We start from the raw sequence: 15,312 nt of genomic DNA, 5'->3' as shown, positions 1-15,312 counted from the left end.
ACTTGATATAATCACAAAAAAGGTTAAGCACTTTGCGAAAAGTAAATAATGTTTGATATGTTGTGTACTATTGACTTTGATTTATAATGCAGTAAGAATTAATAATTACGGCTGATGTTTCAATAATGTCTTTTTTGGTTAATGATGATTAGTTAATAATATTTTTTAAAATATATTTGAACCCACTTAAAGTGAACGGAGCCTATTTCTAATCAAGAATTTACAAATTAATATTAATAATGGTAAGATTTTTGTTCTCAAGCCATTTAGAAACACGTTTTCAACATGTGATACTTTTCCAGTTGTTGAAACATTTGCTGATATTTTTTTTTTCACTAACTTTTTTAAATATAAACAAAAACGTGATAATCAAGCTATTAATTAAAAAAAAGATATTGTAAAAATTAAAATGTAAAAATTAATTTTACTTGAAAAAAATGTGCATGGAACATATAATCTTTTTTGGTTAAAGTGATCGGATCACAAAACGACTTTATTATATTATATTACATGAAAATTAAAAACTTTTTAAACGAAAAATAAAAAAAAAATTGATTTTTCAATAATTGAATTTTTTTAAAAATGATTCACATGAAAATTGAAAAAAAAATTATTAAAAACGTGAGAATTTGCATTGTTAAAGAACATGCTTCTATTTTTGTAATTATTGTATTCAATTTCTAATAAGTTTGTTAATAGAAAATGAACAGTGAAACGCAGACAACACACGGGAACAGAATTACATGTTTTATATCACTATCTAAATTATTGGTGTATGTAAATACAATCTATATTCTACACCTATCGTCACAAATCACAATACAACAAAGGAACTCTTCGTATCATTCGTGTCACAAACATTATGCTTCATTTTTATTTTTTTTGTTTTCGAGGCTAAAATTAATAATTTATCATAACAATTAAAATATTTATAAACAATATTAGTATTTTCATATTTGTTGACTACGTATAATTGGGTTTTTTTTCGTATAATAAAAAAATTGTAATTATAAATTTAATAATTACATGTAATATAAACAAATGTAATATAAACAAATGTAATATAAACAAATTAAATTAAGCAAAGAATTGAATAAATTCTTTTATAAACATTGAACAAATCTTGAAACTCTATCAATTTGGCTGATTTTTTAATACATTTTCACTCAGACAATTTGACAATTTGGCAATATAACGTAATCAGGTTTTTTGCTCGGTCGGCAAGCAGTTCCAATAATTCTTGATCGTTGGTTGCGCTAAGGTGAAGTTATCCTTGTAAACATACATTGCTGATATAGGGGAGTACCCATCTTTGAATAACTTCAAGTATTTTTCACGAACTGCTCCGTCTACACGTCGAAAGCTCAATGATTCCGCCGAGTTAACCACTAGTGGGTGACTCAATTCGATGCGCCAACTCTCTAAACGAAAGTTGGATCGTTGCATTATTATTGCATCCAACATTTCGTGCTCGCGATTATTGTGGACGCTTTATTTCCTGATTTCCCTGTTTCTTCTCAACCATATCGCTGTGAAGACAATGGCGTTTCTCTAGAAAAAGTATACGCTTTTCTTTCATTTTGTAACGTTTAGTTTCTGGCATCGTAGTTTTTGATCTAGATTCAAAATCTTTAAACCATTCTCTTACCTTCTCTTTGTCACTAATGTTCATGAATTGCATCTAATTCAAATTGTGGAATTTCAAAACCTTCAACAGTTCGAAATGATGGTAATTTCATTAATGTTTTTATAATTTTGAGGAAGTATTTGTTTTAGAAATTCGAGAGTATCCCAAGAAATGATCTATAAAAGAATTTTTTCATTAATATCATTCTTTAATAATAATTCAATATCATCTAACAAATTAAAGCTTCACGATAAATTTATCAATTAAAAATTTATTAATTAAAGTTTTACAACAGACAATTAATAAAAATTTAACAAATTAATATTCTAAACAGATAAAAACGTATCATTATTTTTTTTTAAAAAAAAAAGAAAACAAAAAATGAATTTTAACAAAAAATAAATGCAACGCTATAGACAAATCAATTATATTTTAACGAATTATTAATGAAATAAAACATATGATAAATTAGTAATAATAAAATAAACACAAAAATCTAAAACATGCTACAGGTACATAATATAATAAATACAAATAAATTATATCACTTTTACCAAAAAATCGTATTTTTTTCTAAGGTATAAATGCTCTAAAAATCTAGATAGTAACGAGAAGAGTGCATAATTAATTAACCGGTGTTTTTTCGGTAATATCACCTTCTATAATGATGTAAAAAAATTAAAATAATGAATAAAATACTTTGATTTTAATATAAAAGCATATATATTAATTACATTAATTACATAAACGTTAAGAGAAACTAAGTAAAAAATAAAACGATAAAGAGGTCATTCTTCTTGAGAAGAGAGCGCGTGAGTAAAAAAAGAGAAAAAAAAAAGAAAAAAAAGGAATACAATGTTTGCGACACGAATGATACGAAGAGTTCCGATTTGTAGTATCACATGATGCACATGACATGATCACATCTTACATCTTGCTGCATCGTCACAGATGTTTCCGAATAGATCTTTCCACCATGATTGTGTATGGCTTAACAAGCCTAACAAAATCAAAAGGATAAAAATAGTAACACCACAAAGGCAAAACCATCCATGAATGAATCTATTACCCTCTACAGATCTTTCACCTATAATATGAGATATATATGCAATAAGGTTATTGAATGACCAAATAGAAGACAATACTGTAAGATATCTGCTTCGGCATCCATATCCTACTGGATAAGTAAAATAAGCAAGAAGTACCGAAATCCAATGAATTATAATTGAGAATAAAAGGATAATCATAACTTGAGCAACTCGGGCACTTCTTTTGTGGCTTTCACGATGTTTAAGGTCACTCACAACAAGGTGCATATCTTTTAACCTGTCTCTAGGGTCGTTAACTACCATTCTTCCTCCATATACTCTCTTATAAATTGCTGGTAATGTCCAGGCTAATGCTAGTGGTAGATATGGCCAATCTTCTTTAGGACATGGTTGTCCTATACGCATCGCTTTGATTAACCCTGTAATTATACCAAGAAATATATAATATGCAGAGGCCAGCGAACTAAGTCTATCTAGTACGGAAGCCTCTGCAATACATTCTTCAAGTAATTTAATAACATCATCATCTTGTTCATCTACTGTTATTTTCATAGTATAATGACCTAAAGGTCTATAGGGAAGTATATTTTCATCTTTCATCATAAAATGATCTGAAGTGAGCCAGTATATACTCATTGTTATCGGATCATTGCATACGCAGGCGTAAAACAATCCGGTAAATGGACAACCAAGACATCGTAATAACCATAATAACTTATTTATTAAACCACTCTCTGGCGATGCACCTATTGTTGCTACAGCCGGTCCACAACCTAGTACATACTGAGGCGCAGGATCTTGTAATGTGCGTAGGAAATCTACTATTGAATAATTATCTTGTGTTGTTGTCATTTTTATTAATTCAATAAATAAAAAAAGTTTAGCAAAGAAACCCGGCGGCCTTTATATATTTACCTATAAAAAAAAATTTATCCGTAAAAATGAGCCTTTCACGAATCCATTCACGGAAAATGTAAATAATTCGATAAGTTCCGGGATATAAGGTTATTAATTCCGGAAATATTAGCCTTATACGGAAAAAAGATGGATATAAAAAAACGGATCGACTTGAAAATTTTTATGTATCTATATTGGATTTACCATTAGTAAAATGAACCAAAAACAAGTAGAAAATTCAAATTTGCCGAAAATTTATAAACGATATCAAAAAAGGAAAATCCGGTTATGAAAGAAAATATAACTATGATAAGAGCAGTACAATTTTATTACCTGTGTAAATATAGATAAGCTTTCACGATATCGCTTTGTTGTAGATCATTAGTTAAGCATAATCTAATCGATAAGTTCAATTTATGTATAGTTTGATGCCAAATATGGTCTAATTATTCTAATCTTTACTGTCGTTTTTATAGCATATGCATATGCATATGCTTACACATTATTCTTTAGGGTCTACAATCAACTTTTCGCGGATGACAAGTGAATATATTGTGAAAAAAAAAAATTGGTATACGTGATAAAAAATACAATTTTACCAAAGAAAATAATTTTTTTTTTTTATTAAGATGTCCATTATTAATTGTAGCATTAGTCTTTTTAAAATAAATATTTTCATAAAAAAAACATTATTGTGTTTAATAATATTTTGTATATTTTGATATTTGTTTAATTAAATAAATAATAAATAATAATTAATTATTGATAAAATGTCAGATATATAAATTTTTAAAATTGATAATATTGATAATATATTTTAAAATAATACATTATTTAATTATACTATTTATTCTTAAATATAAAACTTGTATTTATTTTTAATGATACTATTATTTCTGAGAAGACCACCGTCAGATGATTTACAGTGTAAATCTCATCGTGACATCCTGTGTAATCGACATAAAAAATTTATTGATCATCATTTTCACTAAAATTCATTGTAATTTTTTATCGGGAGGAACTTGATTTAATAACAAAAAGGGTTAAGCACTTTTGCGAAAGTAAATAATTTTTGATATGTTGTGTACTATTGACTTTGATTTATAATGAAGTAAGAATTAATTATTACGGCTGATGTTTCAATAATGTCTTTTTTGGTTAATAATGATTAGTTAATAATATATTTTTTAAAATAACTTAAAGTGAATAGATAGAATTGCGCCTATTTCTAATCAAGGATTTACAAATTAATATTAATAATGTAAGATTTTTAAGCCATTTAGAGACACGTTTTCAACATGTGATACTTTTCCAGTTGTGCAACATTTGTTGATATTTTTTTTTTTCACTAACTTTTTAAAATATGTGATAATAAAGAAAAAAAAATATCGTGTAATCTTTTTTGGCTAAAGTGATCGGATCACATAACGACTTTATTATATTATATTACATGAAAATTAAAAACTTATTAAACGAAAAATAAAAAAAAAAATGATTTTTTAATAATTGAATATTTTTAAAAATGATTCACATGAAAATTAAAAAAATTATTAAAAACGTGATTCATCAAAGGATATACTTCTATTTTTGTAATTATTGTATTTACTTCATTTATTATTATAGTAGATAGTTACGGTTTCAAAATGTGTATGACATGCATAAAATGACATTTTAATGTCTAGTTTATAATTTCATTGAAACCTAATTTACAATAATTTATTTTACACACATTTAAAGAAATAATTTACTCGTGAAGTAATAAATGTGAAAGGGCTGGCTGGTTAATAAAATGAAGTAATAATAGAGAAGCAGGGTTTCAAGGAAGATTTGCCACTTGCTAAAAGAGGATAGCAATTCCTTCCCTGTTACTCAATATTGTTGCCTAAACTACCATAATTTTCTAACTATTTATTAATTGATATACTTTGCACATAATATAGGCTTTTCTTCTTAGTAAGTTCACACATAATCAATAGAATCTGAATCGGATGATGGGATAAGAGAAATTTCCGGATGAACGTGAGCTTAGCTATATTGGAAGTATCATTAATTTTGTATCACGTTAAGAAACACTGGTGTAAATCATGATCTTATTTTTACCCACAATTTGATTTAAATGTTAGTTTTATTTTTTAGGTTTGGTCATTTCTCCCTTCATCCATTATTATGATTGACAAGCTGCACATGGAGGACTGGGTCACATGTGATTTATCTTAAGTCTTGACTAATTATAGTTTTCATATTTGTTTAAAATTATCTCATCTTAAGAAAAGAAGCCGAAAAAATTTCTGACAAGTTTCTTTGGCTTTGGATTATGGAAGTTGTTTCTATTTTAAAATTTCAAAGTAAAATATTTCGATGGAATCAATGTATGAGAAACTAAATTAATTAATTTTAAAATTTGATGCTAAACCTGATAGAGACTTACGTATTACCTATATGAAAATCAATTCGTACTGTAACCTAGTTAATATTAGTTTAATGATATGATTTTATAAATAATATATTTTTTAATAAAAAACATAAATAAAATGTGTACGTTTCTGTATTATAAATGGACAATGATTTTGTCATGTTTTATGCTGATAATTTACAATTTTTATGACGTTTGGAATGTTCAAATTTCATTTTGTTTTATTATATTTGTAAACATACAGATTTCATAGGTTTCATTATTCAGCACCTTTTCTGAATGAAAGCTGTATATTTTCAAAGTATCTGGAAAAATCAGAGTGTATTAAATGAAAATTTTTTATAGGACAGTACAAGCAAGGGTGATGATGATTTTCATGGTCACAGTACGATTCCCTGAGTGTCATTTTCCTTGAATATATCATTTTTTGAAGTCAATTTCCGAATGCCTCGAATCATTTCCCGAAACTCCAGTTTCCCGAATACCTATTTCCCGAATCCCAATTTTCTGAACCATGTGATTTAATTTCATAAACTCATAAACTTTATTTCCTTTAGTATACCAACAAAAACTAACGTATATGTATATTATATATTAAGTTATATTAGTAATGATTTGTATTAAATACGCTCAAAATAAATGCAAAAGCGAACGTATCTTTTGAAATTTGTACCTGTAACAAAAAATTTTAAATAAATTATGATAATCATTTTTTTCTTTAATAATGAATATAAATTTATATTGTTTAGCAAACACTTAACTCAATCATGGATTTGAAAATTTTTATTAATAAAATGTGATAATAAGACCAATAAATCTGTTTGTATGAAAAAAAATGACAATAAGCGTTTTTTTAAAATTTTAATAAATGATGTATAAAAATTTCTTATTTTAACGAATATAGTAAATAATAATATTAATACAACATAGTTTGATTTTTGATGTACATAAAAATAAAAAAGAAATTTTCTCTTGACATTTTAATATCATTTATTACGAAAACTCTAGTTATGAAAATAATTTCCTAATTTTTTTTATTAATCATTGCCATATATTATAAATTTACTTTATTTGGTTATCTATAATTTTGAAAACACTTTCGTTATTTAATTTTGTAATGTTAAATAGTTTGACACGAGATTTTATGGACAAAAACTTTCTTTAAATATTCAGTATTTATGTAAAATGTTTAAAAAGAAGCAAAAAATTATGAAATATAAATAAAAAGCGCGTTAAGAAATGAAGCGTGTTAAAAAAAAAAAATAACTTTTACGCGATTTATTCCTTCCCCTTCCCATTGAAATAAATGGGTAATCCTCTGGACTCTCCTGGAGCGTGTCACTCGTTAAATATTAACAATTTTAAACCTAAATATTTTACTAAAATTAGTATGAAATGAAACTTAGTGCGACAGGAGATTAATATAATAATGTCAATATTAATAAATAAATTTAATAGATAAATAAAAATCGTAAAAAATTTATTTATTTGTTATTATTCTAGCTATTTATTATTTGGTATTTGCAATATTTGCAAGTATTATTTTTTCATGTATATATCATATCATTGATTCATTAAAATATAATTTCAAATTTCAGGCGCGTGTCTAAATTGTGATAATTTATAGGTATCAGTATCATGATCGACAAGACACAGTAAAATTTATACAAGCCAACATTACATTACAATTTGTGAATATAAACCAACTGGCACACTGTACAATAATTGAATAACTCTTTTGTATCTTATTGCAATTTACGAAATTTGTGTAGTCTTATAACGGCTATTCCAGTTTTTATGAATAGACAGAACGAGTTTCGTGATAATTAGTCACGTGAGTTACCGGCGTTTCGGTGTTTTTCTCGGGCCGAAATATGTTCAAGATCTTCGGATCTTGCCAAATAAATCCATAAAAATAAATATTATTGCAGGTTAACTTTTTTCACTTCTACCCGTATTTTTTCACTTCATTTTCTCGAAAAATTCTAATTTCGAAAATAATGTATGATAATAAATTTTTACCAAAATTATCTCAAAATTTACTTGAAGTTTTAGAAGATAATGAATTTTATGATATTACTATTGAAGTTGGTCATGACCCTCATGTAAAAATTTTCCGTGCCCACATGGTAATTTTAAATTATCGTTCTTCTTATTTGCGAAGAATTTTATCAACTAACGTTAATGAAAAGAGGGATGATGGAGCTATGACACATATTAAATTACCAAATATTTTACCTGAAATCTTCCAAATGATATTGAGGTAAGAGAATTAAAATAATAAATTATGTCGACTTCAAAAAAAAAAAAAAAAAATATTTATATGTTTACGGAAAATTCAAATATTTTCATTTTAGATACATCTATGGAGGAAGGCTTTCTTTAGAGGAATACGATACTTCGGATATTATTAAAATATTGATTGCTTCCAGTGAACTTAATCTTCAAGAATTAATTACTCACCTACAATTATTTTTGATTGAAACTAAAAAGGATTGGATGGAACAAAATTTTAACTTGATATATGAAACAAGTTTTGAGAATAATTCTTTTTCGAAATTACAAAATTTTTGTACTGAATTGATGTCTAAAGAACCAGAAAAAATTTTTAATTCAATCGATTTCATTTCTATTTCAGAAAATTGTTTGATTTCTCTTATTCAGCATGATAATTTTCAAATGAGTGATATTCAAGTTTGGGAACATGTACTTAAATGGGGTATTGCTCAAAATCCTGACCTTTCCTTGGATCTCTCAAGTTATTCAAAAGATGATTTTAATACTTTAAAGAATACTTTACAACAAATTATCCCTTTAATTAAATTCTACAATTTGACTCCAAGTGAATTTGCAGATAAAGTGTATCCATATAAAAAGATCATACCCAAAGAATTACGAGATAAATTAATTAGAGATTTTATAATTCAACCAAGTAACAAACCGGAATCAAAGACGATATCAAAAGAAATTAGCCCAGAAAGTATTGATTCAAGAATTATTACATTCCAACATGTTGAATTAATCTCGAAATGGATTGATAAATTAAAAACTACCGATAAAGTAAAAAATTTGTACGAATTTAAATTAATTCTTCGTGGATCTCGTGATGGATTTTCATCTCATAAATTTCATGAGATCTGTGATAATAAACCTTATACTATAACAATTATCAAAGTGAAAGACAGTAATGAAATTCTTGGAGGTTATAATCCGCTCACATGGAATTCTGAAAGTGGCTATGTCACTACTAAAGGTAGTTTTATATTCTCTTTTAAGAATAAAGAAAATATTGAAGATTATGTTTTAAGTCACGTAAAAAATGAAAAATTTGCCACATATAATCACACTGATTACGGTCCATCATTTGGCTATGACCTTATTTTGTATGGAAACAATGGTTATGATGAGAGTTATTGTTCTTCTCATATTAGAACTTATGCTAATTTAATTAGAGAAACTAATAATTATTTTTCCGTAGAAGAATATGAAATATTTCAAATTATGAAAGAATGATTAGTATTTTTATAATTAAAGATTCAAGTTGATATATATAAAATTATGTATGAAATTTTAGGGGCGTTACGTAACCTAGTATAATATTTCTTCACTGGGTTTTTTCATTGTATTAGTTTATATTTCAGAATTATGTATATTTTTTTTCCTCAAATTTTCTTTGCCCGTTTCCTGTTTTTTTTTTGGTTCGGGTAGGAACTCCCTTAAGGATGTACTGCCATTTTTATTATTTTGGACACCAAAGTGACATTGTCTAGTTTAAGCGGTCTGGTTTACAGTTTTACTCAATTTACAACACTTTTTATAAGTCTCTCTGTAAATTTTACTGTAACTTCGTCCACTTGTTATTAAAAATAAAAATAAAAAATAGGTCTTTTTTGCTGAGAAGCTCTCAAGTTCAAATGAGTAAATATGGAAAAGCTGCATTTGATGTAGCTTGAGTAAAAGTTAAAAGGTGTGTATTTGCATTGAAAACGCTATTTTTCTTTTTAAAAACTTAAAAACTTCTTGTATTAAAAGTAAAACAATAATTTTTTTACGTTGAAGGGAATTATGCTGAGAATTCATTATTAAAGAGCAGAATGTGAGGTACAATAATGAAAAGTGTTATAAAAAATATGTAAAATCGTGAACGGCTTGAGCATGCTCTATCAATTGTAGATCATTGAAGAAAAAAGGTGGTTTGCAACTCATTTGTTTTTTCATCGAAATGGTAACTCTATTATATTTTTTTGGCCAATCAGTTCGTTCATAAGTCTATCAATTGAGGTGCTTGAGAACGCTCTTAAATATAAATTCAGAAAAGAAAATAGAGATTGCAAACTATCACAATAATTTCAATATAAACTATGATATTACTTATACATCGTAATGTCAAATATTTAATAAGTAAATTATAGCAGATAAACGAAAATCATAAAAATTTATTATTATACTTTATTTAGTATTTGTAAGTAGCTAATTAAGTATTCTTATATGGTATATGTTACATTATTGATTCATTCAATCATAATTTCAAACTTCAACTATAATATTTCAGAACTTTTGGATCGTGAATCTCAGGTTTGTGAGCATTAGAATTACTATACACATGAAGAACTTAAAATCATATGGAAATTTTTATTTTTCCGAAGCACGGTTACACCTTCACATTACATTACCATCACTACATTTGTGCGAACAATTGGTTAAAGATAAAGCTTGAATCTAAGCAAACTTTATTGTTTTTACATTGCATAAGAACATGACCAATTGTTATACAAGATTAATATTGTTTTTAAAATGGTTGAATATCTAGACATACAATACTAAAATAAAAACTTTAAGTAATCAATGAATCATGAAGAAATTTTTAAAAATATGTTCTAATTAAATGCATAACAAAGAATTTATGTTTTCCCCGGCAATTACCTAGAACTAATGTGCTGGAACTTTTTGTATATAATGCTTCAGTCATTTTAAGTGTGAGAACTATCAACTCCCTTTTCTCTGCCCATAAAATTTTGGTCAAATGCTTTGACATTGTATATTAATTGTTCATCTGATGAGAGTTTGAACCAGGATATTACCTGAAATCCTGAATTATAGGTACCCTTAATTTTTTAAAGAGTAGACCATAATCAAAGTGATACAATTATTGTTCATAGGTAACGCGCAGTGGTTCGTTACATTCACAGCAGATGGAATACTCCTTGTATTAAAATTATCCATGAATACATGAACAAGATCTGAGAATCCTGTGCCAGAACATAGAAATGAACTTTTAGTATAAGTTATCACTGTAAAAATCAAATTGCACTAGCCAAATTTATTATAACTAACTTACCGGTGGCAACATGTTGATCTATGATAACGTGAGTATTTTCTTGAATGGCTCTGACGTTAAGAAGCAGGAAAAAAAGCATAGGCAAGTATTTGGAATTATATGATTATATTGCAGAGAAAAACAAAAAGCTATATCATATTGACTAAATTTGTTATGACTCATCGGTGGCAGCAGGAGCCCTAATGATAACTCAAATGTTGTTTCCTTGAAAGTTGCCAACCTTTTGTATGACGATTTTTATTCATTTTCATCAATCAATAAATCATCAGAGAAATTACTACTCTCCAACTGACTCTCCTCATTTCATAATCTAAGGTTTTTGGCTTTTATGTTGCCATGTATACTAATTTCCTTAAAGATAAGTCAAAAATAGAATTATTATTCCAATGGTAACGTAGAAGGAACTACTTCATGTTTAAAGCACAAAAAAAAGAGTAATTGGTGTACTGACAATAAACATTTTTTACAATCATTTGTATTGCAATTACAAGTTAATTACAAGTGATGAAAGAAAAGGATTTGTTTGCAGGATTGGGAAATAAGTAGTTTTATACTTTTATAGAGGTCACAGATCTGATCAAGTGATACGATGATGCAATCAGTTTCTGGGCGCAGTAGTCGACGAATTCAATCATATGATTTTATTTGATGGCCAGTACTCATGATGTATTCAGTTTTTACAAGTGTAACAAGTGTATACAGTCAAAGCTCGTCATAGTGAACTTTCCGTTCCACTATATAATTTTTTCCCCTTTTTTCACTATAACGAGATTTATTAAGAAAATTCACTGTATCGAGAGAAATTAATCATAAAGAAAAAAATCAATAGGTCACTATAACGCGATTTTACTTAATGTTCACTATAACGAGATTCACTATAGCGAGCTTTGACTGTATACAGTATCTATAGTTCACAAAAAAAGTAATCAGAATTACAAAAGGAGCAAAAAATAAAAAACCGTTGTTAAATGTGCAAACATTGTGTATATTAAGTCTCAGCCCTTTGTCTTACTTAGTTGTCTCTCAATCAATTTTTTAATTTGAAAAAAAAATCATTTAAAAATTTAAGAAATGAAAATTTCATAAAGATTTTAATATTGTGCTCAGAAATTAACAATATGCCTGTATATCCATAATAAAAAATTATAAACATAAAAGCATATTAGCATATCCATAATTAATTTACTAAAAAAATTTGTTGCTATTTTAATCAGTTAGTTTCAGTAAATTAAAATTAAAATTGACTCAAAAATCCTCAAAAATCAGTAAAATTTAGATAAATTTAACCACATTAGAATATTTGGATTAATAATTTTATTTGTATATTTTGAAAATTATTAATCTAAACATTAAATATATTTATAATAACTATTATATTTATTTTATTTTATGTTTAATTTTGAATTTTAGTTCTTTTAATGAAAATTAAGGGTAAAGGTCAGATTACGATCATCATGATGAAATTGATGAATCAATTTGCTCAACAACTAATGAATAATAGTGTCTAATTTTTTTTTAATGAAATTAACATGGTATAAACTCAAATCAAGTTTTAATAAACTGCAATTTTGAATGCTTTATGAAATTTATATATTCTTTACAGTTTAAATTTTTGACGATTTTTTTTTATTAAATTAAAAAATCGATTGAGAGATAACCAAGCAAGATAGAAGGTTGAAATTTAGTATACATAAGGTTTATATATTTGACAACAAATTTGCAAGATTTGAAGAAATTCTAATCACTAGTTTTTACACTTTTTGTAATTCTGATTAAATTCCGATTATTTTTTTCGCGAACTGTATATACCCTCACTTTCTCAAGTCTCAAACTACTTTCTCTAAAATTTCAAAATCCTACTTCTCTAAAAATTTTTTTTTTCTAAAAATTCATTTATTACATATACAGAATTATGTCCAAAGTAAAAGTGTTGTTAAATTGTCAGAATTGACAACTCAAGTCTCTTATTTATGATAAGAAAAAACAAATAATAAAATCTGATTATGACACTTTGAACCTTTGGAAGGTCAACATTGCTCCTGACGATATAGTTAGAGACAAGCTTGAATATGTTATTGAAGAAGAAATTAAAAATGACTTTAAAGGCAAGATGATGATATCTAGCTTCAACTTAGAGAAATATTTTCCAGTTACAGATAAGAAAGATGAGGATGATGACAATAACAATAATATCCACATCATCGTGCAATTTTCTGCTACTACTGGTAAGTGTCACCCAATATTTTACCTCTCAAACAAAAATCACCTGCTTAAACCCACCCAAAAAACACATCCGCGTTATTCAAGACAACCTGTTTCTATCATATAGATATTAATAAAACATTATTCAAATATAGATATTTTTTGGCAATCAATATTCACATGATGGGATGTGAATGCCTGAATTGCAAGGAGGATTAACGCAACGACGAAATGCAGTGTGTAATTGTCCCCTTTTCTCATATTCATTCGAAAAAGATTGAACTTCCTAGACAGAAAAAAGATGCTATGAAGTAATGTCTTCGGGTATGCATTCCAAAAATCTTTGATAGGGTAGCTATTTTTTTTCAGAAAACGTTACCATCAGTTAACACGGAAGTCAAATACCTGATTACTGCTGAGGATATCAATATGGAGATATCATAAATCACCTTTACTCAAAGCAGTAATATTTACAATGTGTAATTAACATGTAACAGGGGGCCTAAAAACAATATACTATTGAAATAACTCCCAGAGGATATTCTCGAAAAGCCAGGTTTTTCGTTGATTAAATCTAACAAAGCTATCACAGGTTATGAGCCGTGTGAAGAATGTGATATTTCTATTTTAACAGAAAAACCACCTAGATTGATCATTTTAAACGTTTGGTATGATATTATCTATCAGACTTGTGCGAAAGAACTGATAAAAAAGGAACGTTATATTGCTCATGTGGTATAGGTAATAATAGTGATCCATTATTGCCTCTATAAGATTTTGATGATGACGAGGTCATGACTTCTACAACTGTGGTCATTATCAACTTTTTATTATATTTTATTTGATATAACAGATATCAGCAACACTAGCAATACTTGTCAATCATTAAATATAATAATCACCGAATATTTCACCCTATTACTGATAGCAATTTGAAACTGAACTGACATGAGGCAGTTATGGTAAATGATTAACGAATTGAATTTTTATTTTTATTTTTTGTTTTTAAGTTTTTATAACACGTGATTATTCTTTATTCATCCAACTTTCCAATGGATTCTTTAAATTTTTGTAAAATTTTAATTGAGCCATTAATCTTTAATCTTTATTTCTTTAATTATAATTATATAAGGCAAATTGATCAAGAATTTAATAATAATAAATTATCCATGCAATTTCTACTTTCTGATTTTCATTTTCTCTATCCTTCTTTTCTTTGAAAAATGCAGAAATACCTAATGATATACTTTTGATGATACTAATTATAATTCTTTCTATATACAGTGATAATTGATAAATAAACCAACAAATAATGAATATTTAATAGAATTAATAATCCACAATCATGCAATCAAAACCCTGAGACTCTTCTTGAACTAAAATTTCAGTAAGTTTGCGACTTGTATAATATGCTTGTGAATGATATTGGATAGTAGAAGTATTTGTCTGTTTTTGCACTGAAAATTTGTTTGCTTCTACGAATTCTTCCATATCATTTTTTAATTGATTATCAATATTGGGTACTAAATATTTATAATTTCCATCCCTGTTTATTTCATAATATTCATTAGTACATCTAATCCATGCAGATATAATATTTTCAAGCATTATTATGGTTGGTCTATTGGAAGGATTTGAATCCCAACATTTTATCATTAAATCTACATAACATTTTGGAGTATTTTTCATAATTTTAGGACGTTTTCCTTCATAAACACTCAAAATAAAATGATGATCATGTGCTTCATGGTTGAATGGAGGAATACCTGATGTAAATTCCCACATT

General features: G+C 26.8%; 4 protein-coding genes across 4 annotated transcripts; 2 read left to right on the top strand and 2 right to left on the bottom strand.

Moving 5' to 3' along the window:
- Nucleotides 1–1,477: 1,477 nt before the first annotated feature.
- Nucleotides 1,478–1,681, bottom strand: OCT59_012906 (uncharacterized protein; the record flags this gene model as incomplete). The annotated part of the gene is made up of 1 exon (XM_066140451.1): nucleotides 1,478–1,681. The coding sequence occupies one exon, from the start codon at nucleotides 1,679–1,681 to the stop codon at nucleotides 1,478–1,480; it is 204 nt and encodes a 67-aa protein (XP_066001333.1).
- An 866-nt stretch (nucleotides 1,682–2,547) lies between these two features.
- On the bottom strand, nucleotides 2,548–3,528 carry OCT59_012905 (uncharacterized protein; the record flags this gene model as incomplete). The annotated part of the gene is made up of 1 exon (XM_025325572.1): nucleotides 2,548–3,528. The coding sequence occupies one exon, from the start codon at nucleotides 3,526–3,528 to the stop codon at nucleotides 2,548–2,550; it is 981 nt and encodes a 326-aa protein (XP_025180554.1).
- A 4,458-nt stretch (nucleotides 3,529–7,986) lies between these two features.
- On the top strand, nucleotides 7,987–9,884 carry OCT59_012904 (uncharacterized protein; the record flags this gene model as incomplete). Its single annotated transcript, XM_066140450.1, has 3 exons — nucleotides 7,987–8,115; nucleotides 8,179–8,249; nucleotides 8,344–9,884. 3 exons carry the CDS (start codon nucleotides 7,987–7,989, stop codon nucleotides 9,497–9,499), a joined length of 1,356 nt encoding a protein of 451 aa, XP_066001332.1. The 3' UTR covers nucleotides 9,500–9,884.
- Nucleotides 9,885–12,853: 2,969 nt separating this feature from the next.
- OCT59_012903 (uncharacterized protein) lies at nucleotides 12,854–13,653 on the top strand (the record flags this gene model as incomplete). The annotated part of the gene is made up of 2 exons (XM_066140449.1): nucleotides 12,854–12,856; nucleotides 13,303–13,653. 2 exons carry the CDS (start codon nucleotides 12,854–12,856, stop codon nucleotides 13,651–13,653), a joined length of 354 nt encoding a protein of 117 aa, XP_066001331.1.
- Between the last annotated feature and the right edge of the window lie 1,659 nt (nucleotides 13,654–15,312).

The sequence above is a fragment of the Rhizophagus irregularis genome, chromosome 20 (genome assembly GCF_026210795.1).
Source record: "Rhizophagus irregularis chromosome 20, complete sequence".
Taxonomy (NCBI): domain Eukaryota; kingdom Fungi; phylum Glomeromycota; class Glomeromycetes; order Glomerales; family Glomeraceae; genus Rhizophagus; species Rhizophagus irregularis.
Note: the sequence above shows the minus strand (reverse complement) of the source record. Positions and strands in the feature narration are given on the sequence as shown.